The sequence below is a fragment of the Protobothrops mucrosquamatus genome, unplaced genomic scaffold (assembly GCF_001527695.2).
Source record: "Protobothrops mucrosquamatus isolate PMUCROS unplaced genomic scaffold, P.Mucros_1.0 scaffold6267, whole genome shotgun sequence".
In the NCBI taxonomy this organism is placed as follows: Eukaryota; Metazoa; Chordata; class Lepidosauria; order Squamata; family Viperidae; genus Protobothrops; species Protobothrops mucrosquamatus.
The window spans coordinates 107389-121183 of record NW_015392098.1 but is presented as its reverse complement, the minus strand read 5'-3'; the positions used below and the strand labels follow the sequence as shown (position 1 = coordinate 121183).

The 13795-nt window shown below is 50.6% G+C and overlaps 1 protein-coding gene across 1 annotated transcript in view; it reads right to left on the bottom strand.

Moving 5' to 3' along the window:
* Window positions 1–13795, bottom strand: part of LOC107300156 (transcription elongation factor SPT6-like) — a gene marked incomplete at its 3' end in the record, with an annotated part of 41638 nt that overhangs the window by 8996 nt on the left and 18847 nt on the right. Inside the window, exons 9-17 of the mRNA XM_015829496.1 lie at window positions 12572–12714; window positions 11322–11452; window positions 10482–10611; window positions 9185–9335; window positions 5813–5967; window positions 5523–5718; window positions 2492–2631; window positions 2281–2398; window positions 1058–1134 (exon numbers count right to left, since the gene is read on the bottom strand). Coding sequence (XP_015684982.1) covers window positions 1058–1134; window positions 2281–2398; window positions 2492–2631; window positions 5523–5718; window positions 5813–5967; window positions 9185–9335; window positions 10482–10611; window positions 11322–11452; window positions 12572–12714 — 1241 coding nt within the window. The remainder of the gene's footprint in view (window positions 1–1057; window positions 1135–2280; window positions 2399–2491; window positions 2632–5522; window positions 5719–5812; window positions 5968–9184; window positions 9336–10481; window positions 10612–11321; window positions 11453–12571; window positions 12715–13795) is intronic.

Here is a 13795-nt window from a genome sequence, read left to right as displayed (position 1 = left end):
ACTATGGCCCCCTTCATGACTGGTGGACTTCAACTCCCAGAATTCCTCAGCCAGCATGGGGGAAACTATGGCCCCTTTATGACTGGTGGACTTCAACTCCCAGAATTCCTCAGCCAGCATGGGGGAACTATGGGCCCCTTCATGACTGGTGGACTTCAACTCCCAGAATTCCTCAGCCAGCATGGGGGAACTATGGCTCCCTTCATGACTCGTGGACTTCAATTCCCAGAATTCCTGAGCCAGCGTGGGGGAACTAAGGCCCCCTTCATGACTTGTGGACTTCAACTCCCAGAATGCCTGAGCCAGCATGGGGGAACTAAGGCCCCCTTCATGACTCCTGGACTTACACTCCCAGAATTCCTGAGCCAGCATGGGGGAACTAAGGCCCCCTTCATGACTCCTGGACTTCAACTCCCAGAATTCCTGAGCCAGCATGGGGAAACTATGGCCCCTTCATGACTCCTGGACTTCAACTCCCAGAATTCCTCAGCCAGCCATGCTGAGGGGAAAGGGAGAGGCTTCCATGCTGAGCCAGGCTGGCTCAGGAATTCTGGGAGTTGAAGTCCATCAGTCATGAAGGGGGCAAGGTTGCCTACCCCTGTGGCTTAGGCAATCAAACGCTTACACAGGTAGTCCTCGACATACAACCACCATTTAAGTGAGATGTTTGTAAAGTGACCTGTGCCCCGTTTTACGACCTTTCCGGCCACAGTGGTTCAAGCGAGTCACTGGAGTTGTTAAGTTAGTGACACAGTTGTTAAGTGGAACTGGCTTCCCCCACTGACTTTGCTTGTCGGAAGGTCGCGCTAAGCTTGACCCCTGTAGCACAAATCATGAGCGGGGGGGGGGGCTCTGGCTGTCAGCCCCTCCTGGAAGGTAGCCGGCCAGGGGGGAAAGGGGGTCTCCTTGGACCTTCCCCAGGTGGGGCTGGCTAATCCAAAAAGGGGGCAGGGCAATGCGTCTCCCGGAGTGGAAGGAGAGAGATGGGGGGGGGGTTTCTTCTGGAAGAGTCCAAAGAGAGGGATTTGAACTCGGGGCGTGGCTGGGAGGGGCTCACCTGTTTTCTCCCCCAATGATCACCACGTGGGGTTTCTTCCCCAGCAGGAACTTCTTCAGGGTCTCAGTATCCTGAGCCTACCTCGGAGAAAAGGGGAGGAAAAAAACAAAACAAACCAGGTTACGGTAAAAGGGGAGGGGAGGCCAGCCCCCCCCCCCCAGGTCTTGCCACCCTCCCAAGCCGGACACTTGGCAGAAAAGAAAGGAACAGAGACCCACAAAGGAGCCCAAACTTTCTGTTGCTCAGCGAGGGAGTCAAGTCAGTTTCGCTCCATTTTATGACCATGTCTGCCCCAGCCATTAACGGAATCACTGCAGTGGTTCACATTAGTACCACGGTTAAGTGCACGTGGCTTCCCTTTCGAGTTGGCTTGCCAGACGGTCGCAAAAGGGGACCCCGGGACCGTCGTAAGTATGAGTCAGTTTCCGAGGGTCCGAATTTTGTTCCCGCGACCCTGGGGAGGCTGCAACGGTCGTTAAGCGTGCAAAATGGTCGTAAAGTGCTATTGTAACTGGAAACGGCCGCTAAACCAATGGCTGTAAGTGGAGGATTCTCTGTAAAACAGGGGTCTTCCAACTTGGCCCTTTGATGACTGGTGGATTTCAACTCCCAGAATTCCTCAGCCAGGCACTTGCCTGGCTGAGGAATTCTGGGAGTTGAAGTTCACCAGTCATCAAAGGGCCAAGTTGGAAGACCCCTGTTTGTGGACTTCAACTCCCAGAATTCCCCAGTCAGCATACTGAGTTGAAGTCCATTTATCTTAAATAATACTGGCTAGGGAATTCTGGGAGCGGAAGTCCACCCCTCTTAAAACAGGGTGGCTAGGGGATGCTGGGAGCGGATGTCCACCCTTCTTAAAGCATGCTGGCTGGGGGATGCTGGGAGTTGAAGTCCACTCCTCTTCAAGCATGCCTGGGTGGTGTATTCTGGGAGTGGAAGCCCACCCCTCTTAAAGAATGCAGGATGGGGTATTCTGGGAGTTGAAGCCCACCCCTCTTAAAGCAGGCTGGCTGGAGAATTCTGGGAGAGGAAGCCCTCCCCTCTTAAAGCAGGCTGGCTGGAGAATTCTGGGAGTTGAAACCCTCCCCTCTTAAAGTGGCCAGGTCTGGCTCCCTCTGTTCTAAAACGAAGCCCCTGACCGGACCCAGGCAGCCCCACTCCCTTCCTGGTGGCACCCGGCGAGGGTGGTCCTGGGAGTCAGCCGAGCCCCCTCCCCAGCTCACCTTCTTCTCCCTCTCTTCCTCCCGCCAGGCGTTCCTCCGCTTGGTGAAGTGGGGCAGGCGCAGGAAATCCGTGACCTCTCCGTCCCCGTTGAGCAGGGCACAAAAGACCGGGTGGTTCCTGCAAGAGGGGCAGCCATCTCAGCCTGGGGCAGAGCCGGAGGGGGCAGCGCTGAACCCGGGTCTCTATCCCGCCCTCCCCTCCCCACGATACCTGGCCGAGGAGAAGGCGATGCCCAGCACCCGGATGCCCTTCCCTTGGCTCTCGTCCAGGAAGTCCTCCTCTTCCTCCACTTGCTGGTCCGGGCGATAAGAGGCCACCTTCAGCCAGTTGTACAGCTTCCGGCTGCAGGCCTGCCCGGAGAAATGGGGGTGGGGGGTGGGTTAGTGAGGGGACTGTATTTATTCTTTTAAAAATAAAGTCCTTGACCACAACCAAGCCCCCAATTTTTAAGCGAGAGAGAGGTTACATGAGTTCCGTTCCGTTTTACGACCTTTCTCCCCACGGTTGCTAAATGAATCGCTGCGGTTGTTAATTGAGTCACACGGTCGTTAAGCGAATCTGGCTTCCCCACTGATTGATGCTTGTCGGGAGGTCACCAAAAGGGGTCACCAGACCCCGGACGCTGCGACCGTTGTAAATATAGACCCCTTGCAAGCTTCTGGCCAGCAGGCTCAATGGGGGAAGCCGGATTCCCGGAACCGCCGTGCTCCTAACTTAATCACTGCAGGGATTCGCTTACGGACTATAATAATAATAATAATAATAATAATAATAATAATAATAGTAGTAGTAGTAGTAGTAGTAGTAGTAGTAGTAGTAGTAGTAGTAAAGTTGGAAGGGACCTCGGATGTCATCTAGTCCAACCCCCTGCTCAGGCAGGAAACCCTATACCATTTCGGACAAATGGCTGTCCAGTCTCTTCTTAAAAACTTCCAGTGTTGGAGCATTCACCGCTTCTGGAGGCAGGTTGTTCCACTGGTTAATTGTTCTAACTGTCAGGAAATTTATCCTTAGTTCCAGGTTGCTTCTCTCCTTGATGAGTTTCCACCCGTTGCTTCTTGTCCTGCCTTCAGGGGCTTTGGAGAATAGCTTGACTCCCTCTTCTTTGGGGCAGCCCCTGAGATACTGGAACGCTGCTATCATGTCCCCCCCCCCTCGTCCTTCTCTTCGTTAAACTAGACAGACCCAATTCCAGCAACCGTTCCTTATATGCTTTGGCCTCCAGTCCCCTGATCCTCTTTGTTGCTCTTCTCTGCACTCTTTCTAGAGTCTCAACATCTTTTTTACATTGTGGTGACCAAAACTGGATGCCGTATTCCAAGTGTGGCCTTACCAAGGCTTTATAAAGTAGTATTAAAACTTCACATGATCTTGATTCTCTCCCTCTGTTAATGCAGCCTAGCACTGTGTTGGCCTTTTTGGCAGCTGCTGCACACGGCTGGCTCCTATCTAGGTGATTGTCCACTAGGACTCCGAGGTCCCTCTCACAGTTACTACTATTGAGCAAGGTACCCCCTATACTATACCTGTGCCGAGGAAGGCTGTAAAACGGGGCAAAAGTCACTTAACAAATGTCTCGCCCAGCGACAGAAATTTTGGGCTGAACTGTCGAGATAATCAGCTTGCATAAAATCCACAGGCGCAGGTTGACTTACGGCCACATTTTAGCCCAGCGCTTCCGTCGCCAAGTGAGACGCTTGTCAAGGGAGTTTTGTCCCATTTTGCAATCTTTCTTGACACTGTTCTTACGTGGGTTGCTGCGAATGTTAAGGCTGTTAAGCGAATCCGGATTCCCCACTGATTTATGCTTGTCAGGAGGTCCCCAAAAGGGGATGGTGTGACCCCCGGGATGCAGCAGCCATCATAAATAGAAGCGAGCTGCCAAGGGTCTGAATTCTGATCACGGGGAGGCTGCAGTGGGACGTGTGAAAAATGGTCACTAGTCACTTCTTCCCAGTGCTGTTGTAACTTTGAACGGTCACTAAGTTAAACCGCTGTAAAAGAAACCAGCATGGCTGCATAAAGACCTCTCTGATAAATTGAAAGATAAAAAGGGCAAGTATAGAAAGTGGAAAGAGGGGCACATAACTAAGTCAGAATATCAGCAAATAGCCCGAGCCTGCAAAGATGAAGTGAGGAAAGCCAAGGCTCAAAATGAACTAAGGCTTGCGACCAAGGTCAAAAATAACAAAAAAAGCTTCTTTCAACATGTAAAAAACGATTAATCCATTAGTGGGGGAAAGTGGCAAGAAGGTGACAAGCAACAGGGAGAAAGCAGAATTATTTAACTCGTATTTTGCATCTGTCTTTACACAAAGGGAAAAAAACAGACCAACCTATCAAAAACAGTGCCGTAAAAAACAGAATAGAAACACAAGTTAAGATAAGCAAGAAAATGATAAGTGAGCACATGTCCAGCCTAGACGAGTTCAAATCCCCAGGACCAGATGGATTACACCCCAAGGTTCTCAAGGAACTAGCAGATGTGATCTCAGAACCCCTGAACTATATTTTTCAAAGATCCTTCAAAGATTATTATTATTATTATTAGTATTATTATTATTATTATTATTATTATTATTATTATTAAGTCAAGGAGAAGAGACTGGACAGCCATTTGTCCGAAATGGTATAGGGTTTCCTGCCTGAGCAGGGGGTTAGACTAAATGACCTCCAAGGTCCCTTCTGACTTTATAATAATAATAATAATAATAATAATTTAATTTATATACCGCCCTTCTCCCGCAGGACTCAGGGCGGTGCACAGCATATTAAAAACAAATACAAATACAAATACAGAATACAAAAATATAAACCCATATAAAACCAAATTAAAAGCCAAATATTAGAAGCTGTTATTTATTAACAACCCACCTCCAGAAGTGGTGAATGCTCCAACACTGGAAGTTTTTAAGAAGAGACTGGACAGCCATCTGTCCGAAATGGTCTAGGGCAGGGGTAGTCAACCTTGGCTCTTTTATGACTCGTGGACTTCAACTCCCAGAATTCCTGAGCCAGCACAGCTGGCTCAGGAATTCTGGGAGTTGAAGTCCACGAGTCATAAAAGAGCCAAGGTTGACTATCCCTGGTCTAGGGTTTCCTGCCTGAGCAGGGGGTTGGACTAGATGACCTCCAAGGTCCCTTCCAACTTTATTATTATTATTATAAGGGCCCCCTGTGTCCACTGCATCCCACCCAGGCCAAGCCCCCCCCCCGCCCGCTCCCCAGGCCCTGCCCCCACCTTCATGACGCACTCCTTGGCCTCCAGCAGCAGCCTGTTCATCAGCTCCTTGGCCATCTGCGGGTAGAGGAAGTGGCGCAGGGCCCGCTCGATGGCCAGGGTGCGCTGGCGGTTCCACTCCTGCACCTGGTGGCTGAACTCGTCGCGGTAGTAGAAGGCCTTGATCTCCTCAAAGTAGGTCTGGTCACTGCCGTAGCTGGAAGGGAGGGGGCGGGCAAGGTCAGGCCGAGGGAGGGTCAGGCCCGGTGGGGGCAGGAGGAGGAGGAGGGCGACGCGGCTGGAGGACTCACCCCTCCACGCCCTTCATGTCCACGGAGATGTCGATGGTCAGTAGGCTCTCCTCTTTGGCCAGGAAGATCTTCAGGAACTGCTCATCTCGCAGCTCTTTAACCGGCTTGTTCTTCAGGTACTTGAAGGAGTAGGCGTAATGGGCCTCGTCCACGTCCTGCAGAGAGAGAGAGAGAGGGAAGGCCTTGCAGCTCTCTCCCAGGCCCGGGCAGCGGCGGGGCTCTATAACCCAACAGCTGTGGGTCCCAGATGCAGAAGGGCCCCAAAGCACCTCCAAGCCAGCAACAAGGGCCCTGGTCAGGGGCAGCCACCAAACAGGCCACAGGTAACGGCTCGTATATAATTTAGATAGAGGGAAGCATCCCTGCTTCGGACAGGAAGTGGTGAGGACAGCAGAAAAGACGATGGGCGGTTCGCTCCCTTCCATCCAGGACGTGGCATCTAAGCGGGGCTTGAGCGGGGCCGGCAGGATTGTCTGGGGCGCTACACACCCTCTTCACAACCTGTTTTCCTTGTTACCTTCGGGGGCCGGGCAGGATGGGGGGCTTTGTGGTATCCGAAGCAGAACATCCGGATTCAGTCACATTTTTGTTCCGTACAGTATTAACCTTGTTGAACTCTCAGGCTTCCTCCTTCCGTTATGTATTCAAGATGGACAGTGATTAATATTTATATGTTGCTCATACGTAAGGGTGTAGGTCTATACTTCTGTTGTATATAGTGTGTTTAAATGCGTGTTATGTATGTGTACACTTTGAGAGCAAGCCACTCAATTTCATTTTGAATGTGTGCCGTTGTGCCCACAGTAAAAAATGTCAATAAAGGTTTATCTCTCTTTTTCTCTACCTTTCTCTCTATTATCTATCTATCTATCTATCTATCTATCTATCTATCTATCTATCTATCTATCTATCTATCTATCTATCTATCTATCTATCTACCTACCTACCTACCTACCTACCTACCTATCATTATCTATCTATCTATCTATCTATCTCTATCATCTATCATTTATCATCTATCTATCTATCTATCTATCTATCTATCTATCTATCATCTATCTATCTATCTATCTATCTATCTATCTGCCTTTATATCTGCTTATCTATCTATCTATCTATCTATCTATCTATCTATCTATCTATCTATCTATCTATCTATCTATCTATCTATCTATCTATCTATCTTTCTATGTCTGTCTGTGTCTGCTTATCTATCTATCTATCTACCTACCTACCTATCATTATCTATCTACCTCTCTCTCTATCATCTATCATTTATCATTTATCATCTATCTATCTATCTATCTATCTATCTATCTATCTATCTATCTATCTATCTGCCTTTATATCTGCTTATCTATCTATCTATCTATCTATCTATCTATCTATCTGTCTGTCTGTCTGTCTGTCTGTCTGTCTGTCTGTCTGTCTGTCTGTCTGTCTGCTTATCTATCTATCTTTCTTTCTTTCTTTTTCTTTCTATCTATCTATCTATCTATCTATCTATCTATCTATATCTGTCTGTCTATATCTATCTATCTATCTATCTATCTATCTATCTATCTATCTATCTATCTATCTATCTATCTATCTATATCTGTCTGTCTATATCTATCTATCTATCTATCTATCTATCTATCTATCTATCTATCTCTGTCTATATCTATCTATTTATCTATATCTATTTCTATTATCTATCTATCTATCTATCTATCTATCTATCTATCTATCTATCTATCTTTCTATGTCTGTCTGTCTGTCTGCTTATCTATCTATCTATCTATCTATCTATCTATCTATCTATCTATCTATCTATCTATCTATCTATCTCCCTCCCTCCCATCTATCTATCTATCTATCTATCTATCTATCTATCTATCTATCTATCTATCTATCTACCTACCTACCTACCTACCTACCTATCATTATCTATCTATCTACCTCTCTCTCTATCATCTATCATTTATCATCTATCTATCTATCTATCTATCTATCTATCTATCTATCTATCTATCTATCTATCTATCTATCTTTCTATGTCTGTCTGTCTGTCTGCTTATCTATCTATCTATCTATCTATCTATCTATCTATCTATCTATCTATCTATCTATCTATTATCTCTCTCTCTCTCTCTATCTATATCTATTATCTATTTCTCTATTATCTATCTATCTATCTATCTATCTATCTATCTATCTATCTATCTATCTATCTATCTATCTATCTATCTATCTATCTATCTATCTATTATCTATCTATTATCTATCTATCTATCTATCTATCTATCTATCTATCTATCTATCTATCTATCTATCTATCTATCTATCTATCATCACCTATCATATTTATTATCATCAGCCTCTCTCTCTCTCTCTCTCTCTCTCTCTCTCTCTCTCTCTGAACAAACCGCTGCCAAAATAATTTAAATGTAGTCACCATTCTGCCTTTTTAAAATTACAGGGACTCCTTGACTTACAACCGTTCATATACTGACCGTTCAAAGTCGCAACGGCAATGAAAAAAAGTGGCTGACGGCCCCTGCAGCATTCCCCCCTGGTCACGTGATCAAAATTCAAAGGGTTGGCAATTGACTCCCACGGATGATGATTGCTGTGCCTCCCGGGTGGGGGTGGGGGGTCACGCGATTTCCTTTTCTGACCGTCTGACAAGCAAAGCCAACGGGAGAAGCCAGATTCACTTAACAACCGTGCTATTAACTTAACAAGCTCGACGATTCAGCTGCGGCAAGAAAGGTTGTAAAATGGGGCGAAACCCACATTTCACAAATTAGCAGCGGGAATTTTGTGGCCTCGATTCACGACCACTAAGGGAGGCCGAAACTGACGTTGCTAAAGGAGACGTTGGCTCGGTGAGTTTTTGCCCCGTTTTACGTCTTCTATTGATTGCCACGGTTGTTACGTGAATCGCTGCAGTTGTTAAATCAGTATCCTGGTTATTAAGTGAACCTGGCTTCTTCCCCCGTTGACTTTGCCAGCCAGAAGGTGGCCAGAGAGGAATCGCGTGACCCCAGGGGACGCTGCGACCGTCGTAAACACGAGCAAGCTGCCCAGGGCCCTGAGTGCTGACCACGTGACCCTCGGGGAGCTGCGACCGCCGTAAATGTTAAAAACGGCCGTAAGTCATTTTTGTTGTAACTTTGAACGGCCACTAAAAGAACTGCCGTAAGTTGAGGATGGCCTGTATTCTGCACGCCAGTAGCTTCCTTGGTCTCCATGTTCTAGATTCCTGTTTCCTGCCTCTCCAAATCAAGATCAAACCCTGTGCTGGCTTGGAGGGGGGGGGCTTTGGGGAGGCTCCCCCAGGAGGGAAGCAGGCCAAAGGGCCCCAGCGCTGACCCCCCCCAGCTGTACCTTCTTGCCCTTCTTGGTGGGGGCAACGTTGATCTTGGCCCGCTCCTGGAAAGTCTGCCGCAGCACCTGACGGACCAGGGGCTCCCGGGCGATCTGCAGGGCCACCATGTAGCAGGCCCCTTCCAGCACGGCCTCGGGGCTGGGGAACTGGCTGCAAACATCAGTGGCAAAGGGAGGGGGGGGTGTGAGTACGTGCCACGGGACCCTCCGCGGTAAGCCCCCTCCTCATTTGTTTATTTACAATCTACTCTTCTGCTCCCCGACCACTGAAAGGAGCTTCGCTGCCGCAGGGGAAAAATAGACAGGACGAAGAGCGTGAATTATTAACCCAAAGGGCGTCCAGCTTTCCTATTGAAAAAGGCAGCTGGCAAGAGCAAATGCAAAATTAATTAGATCAGCGTTTCTCAATCCTGAGAACTTTAAGAGGGGTGGGCTTCAACTCCCAGAATTCCCCAGCCAGCAAACGGAGAGAGGGAGGGAGGAAGGTAGAAGGGAAGGAAGGAAGGAAGGAAGGAAGGAAAGAAGGAGAGGGAGGGAGGAAAGGAGAGGGAGGGAGGGAGGAGAGGAAGGAAGGAAAGAAGGAGAGGGAGGGAGGGAGGGAGAGGAAGGAAGGAGAGGGAAGGAGGGAGGGAGGAAGAGTAATGGATGGAAACTAATCAAGGAGAGAAGCAACCTAGAACTAAGGAAGGAAGGAAGGAAGGAAGGAAAGGAGGGCAAAAGGAGAAATACTAATATGTAGAAGATACATATAAATTGATTGCTAACTGCTAATTGGGGATAAGGAGGAGGAAAAGGAAAAGGAGGAAGGAAGGAAGGAAGGATGAAGAGGAAGGAAAAAAGAGAAAGAAAAGCAGGAGGAGTAGGAGATTCCTAGAAGACGGAACCCTCCAGCCAATTGCCAATTGAAGCCCACCCCTCTTGAAGTTCCTGCGATTTGAGAAACCGAATTTGAGAAGAGCCACCATCCAATCTGGAATAGCCCTCAGACATTGCCATAAACTGGAAGGAAAAAAACCAGGCCCAGAGGACGGGGGTTTGCTTTCAGGAAAGGGGGTCCGGTCCCAGGTGCAAAGGAAACTGTGTCCACCCTTCCCAGCCACCCAGCCGAAGCGCTCAGGCCCGGCCCGAGGCCCTCACCCCCGTGGGGAAGGATTCAAACCCAAGGCCCCAGAAACCCACCCCAGAACTCCACAAAGCTCCGTAAAGCGGGGCAGAGAAGGGCAGAGCCTTGGTGGGCAGAGGAGGAGAGGGAGCCCCCCTGCCCCACAGCCCTGTGGGAGGAGGGCCCCTCCCTCACCTGCAGACGTAGTCCTTGGCCAGCTCCAGGGGCTCTGCAGGGAACTGCTCGGTCTCGTGGCGCTGGTAGCTGTCCCGGAGGTTCTCCCCAAACTGCTCGGGGGTCAGCCCAAACTTCTTGGCCAGCCCGTCTGGAGGAGAGGCACAAACACAACACACACACACACACACCCGGCGTCCATAAATACACAAAGGACACAGGAGTTCACTGCGCAAACGGCGGGAGGCATCGCAACCCTGTGCAGGTGCACCGACGCTGAGGGAGACGCCGATCTACACACTTCTATGCTCGGCCGAAGCATGCTCTACTACAGGCAGTCCTCGACTTACGACCACAGGGGAGCCCGACCTTTCTGCCGCTAAGCGAGGCAGTTCTTAAGGGAATTCTGCCCCGTTTTACGACTTTTCCGGCCACCGCTGTGCAGGGAATCGCTGCGGCTATTAAATTAGCAACCTGGTTGTCGAGTGAAATCTGGCTTCCCCACTGACTTTCCTAAGGTCACAAAAGGATCACATGACACACACACACACCAGGACACTTAGGCAACCGTCCTAAGGACCTGCCAGTTGCCCAGCATCTGAATTTTGATCCTGTGACCACAGGGATGGTGCAAAGGTGTGAAAAAGGGTCGGAAGTCACTTTTTTCAGTGTTGTTGTAACTTTGACTGGTCGCTAAGCAAACAGTTGTATGTTGGGGCCTGTATGGACTGACCTCCCTTGACCCCCAGATGGAGAGTGCCTGCTGACTCCGCCCACTTCCCATCAATGCCTTGCAGGACTCTGGGAGGGGGGGAGAGAGGAGGGATGCCCGGGAGCCGGGGGGGGGGGGTGTCCCCTTACCTAGACCGGCCGCTTGGCAGATGGTGTACATGTCCCGGCGGGAGGCCTGCTTGAGCTCCGGCCCCTTCTGCTCTTCGTCCTCTCCATCCTCTCCCTCGCCTGGAAGGAGAAACAGGCCGGTCACATTCCAGCTGGGCAATGCCAAGAACGTAAGGGGCCCTTCAGGCATGGAACACAGCAGCGCTCTATNCTTCCAGCACTGATGTCATCCCCTAGTTGGGTCATGAAACGTCTGCAAGAAAGCCACCCAGCTCAGAGAGCACCAAGGACCCCACAATTCTCCTCCTCCTTCTCTTCCACCCCCTCCTCTCTGCAACCCCCCCTGCCTCTAGCACTGATGATATTCCCTAGTTTGGTAATGAAACGTCTGCAAGAAAGCCACCCAGCTCAGAGAGCACCAAAGACTCTACAGTTCTCCCCCTCCTCTCTCCTTCTTCCTCTTCCCCTTCCTCCTCCTCCTCCTCTCTGCAAACCCCCCTCCCTCTAGCACTGATGATGTTCCCTAGTTGGGTCGTGAAACGTCTGCAAGGAAGCCACCCAGCTCAGAGAGCACCAAAGACCCTACAGTAGTCCTCCTCCTCCTCCTCTCCATTACTCCCCCTCGCTTCTAGCCTTGATGACGTTCCCTAGTTGGGTCGTGAAATGTCTGCAAGAAAGCCACCCAGCTCAGAGGGCACCCAGGACCCCACAGCCTTCCTCTTCTTCCTCCTCCTCTTCTTCTTCCTCCTCCTCCTGCTCCTCCTCCTCCATTTCTGCAAACCCCCCTCCCTGCTAGCACTGATGATGTTCCCTAGTTGGGTTACGAAATGTCTGCCAGAAAATCACCCAGCTCAGAGAGCACCAAGGACCCCCCAGTTCTCCTCCTCCTCTCTTCCTCCTCTCCATTACTCCCCCTCCCTTCTAGCCTTGATGACGTTCCCTAGTTGGGTCGTGAAACGTCTGCAAGAAAGCCACCCAGCTCAGCGAGCACCCAGGACCCTACAGTCCTCCTCCTCCTCTTCCTCTCCTTCCTTCTCCTCCTCTCTGCAAACCCCCCTCCCTCTAGCACTGATGACGTTCCCTAGTTGGGTCGTGAAACGTCTGCAAGAAAGCCACCCAGCTCAGCGAGCCCCAAGGGTCCCCCATCTCATCCGTGAGCTACAAATATCCTCCTTTACTGCTGGGAAAGTGACGCTGGGAGGAGAGGCTGTCCTAGCAGGGGGGGGGGGCTGGCTGTCCTCCGAGCGGCCAGGCGAGAGGGCCGGGGGTACCTCTCCATGTCGGTGGTGTCCAGGGCCCGGATGCCGTCAGCCAGGGGCTTGTCCGGGTCAGCAGAGATCTGCTCGTACTGGTAGGCCTGCATCTTCTCAAAGAGCCGGGTCAGGTTCTGCTTACGGATCTTCAGCTGGGTCCACTGGAGGGGGAGAGCAGAGGGGCCTGGTTAGCCTGGGCCCTTGGGGACTCCCCTCCCTCTTCCTTCCCAACCGCCGAAGGGAGCCCGCCGGCACCGAGGGCATCAGGACCGCCTCCAAATCCTGGGGCTCTTGCCACTGGACCGGCCTGCCTGGCGATGGGGCAGCAGGGGAACACTGCCCTGGGTAGAGTGGGGAAGGGGTGTCCAAACCTGGCCCCTTTAAGACTTGTGGGCTTCAAATCCCAGAATTCCTCAGCCAGGTCTCCAACCTTGGCCGCTTTAAGACTTGTGGACTTCAAGGGGCAGCCCTTTTAAGAATGGGCCATTTATGACTGGGGTGGCCAAGCTTGGCCCTCAAGGCTCATGCAGGCTGAGCTGAGTTCCTCAACCGTGGCAATTTGGAGGTGTGCACGCTCCCAGGCTGGCTAGGGAATTCTGGGAGTTGAAGTCCATACACCGAGATTGAGAGACCCTGGGTAGACCCAGGGGGATTTATCCTCTTTTCTGCTCTGCTCGGCAATTCAGCACGGAAGACCTGCAGCTTAATGTGGAAGCCCAAAGAATTCCAGCTTATTCTATAAACGACAATTGGACAAACTATAGCTTAATAAGAGTGGATAGTCATCGGAAGCCCTGCAGTTTCAGGATGAGGCCCTATCCCAGGGGTCGGCCACCTTGGCTCTTTTATGACTCGTGGACTTCAACTCCCAGAATTCCTGAGCCAGCCATGCTGAGGGGAAAGGGAGAGGTTTCCAAGCTGAGCCAGGCTGGCTCAGGAATTCTGGGAGTTGAAGTCCACCAGTCATGAAGGGAGCCATAGTTCCCCCATGCTGGCTCAGGAATTCTGGGAGTTGAAGTCCACAGTCATGAGGGGGCCATAGTTCCCCCATGCTGGCTCAGGAATTCTGGGAGTTGAAGTCCACAGTCATGAGGGGGCCATAGTTCCCCCATGGTGGCTCAGGAATTCTGGGAGTTGAAGTCCACGAGTCATGAAGGGGTCCATAGTTCCCCCAGGCTGGCTGAGGAATTCTGGGAGTTGAAGTCCACCAGTCATGAGGGGGCCATAATTCCCCCATGCTGG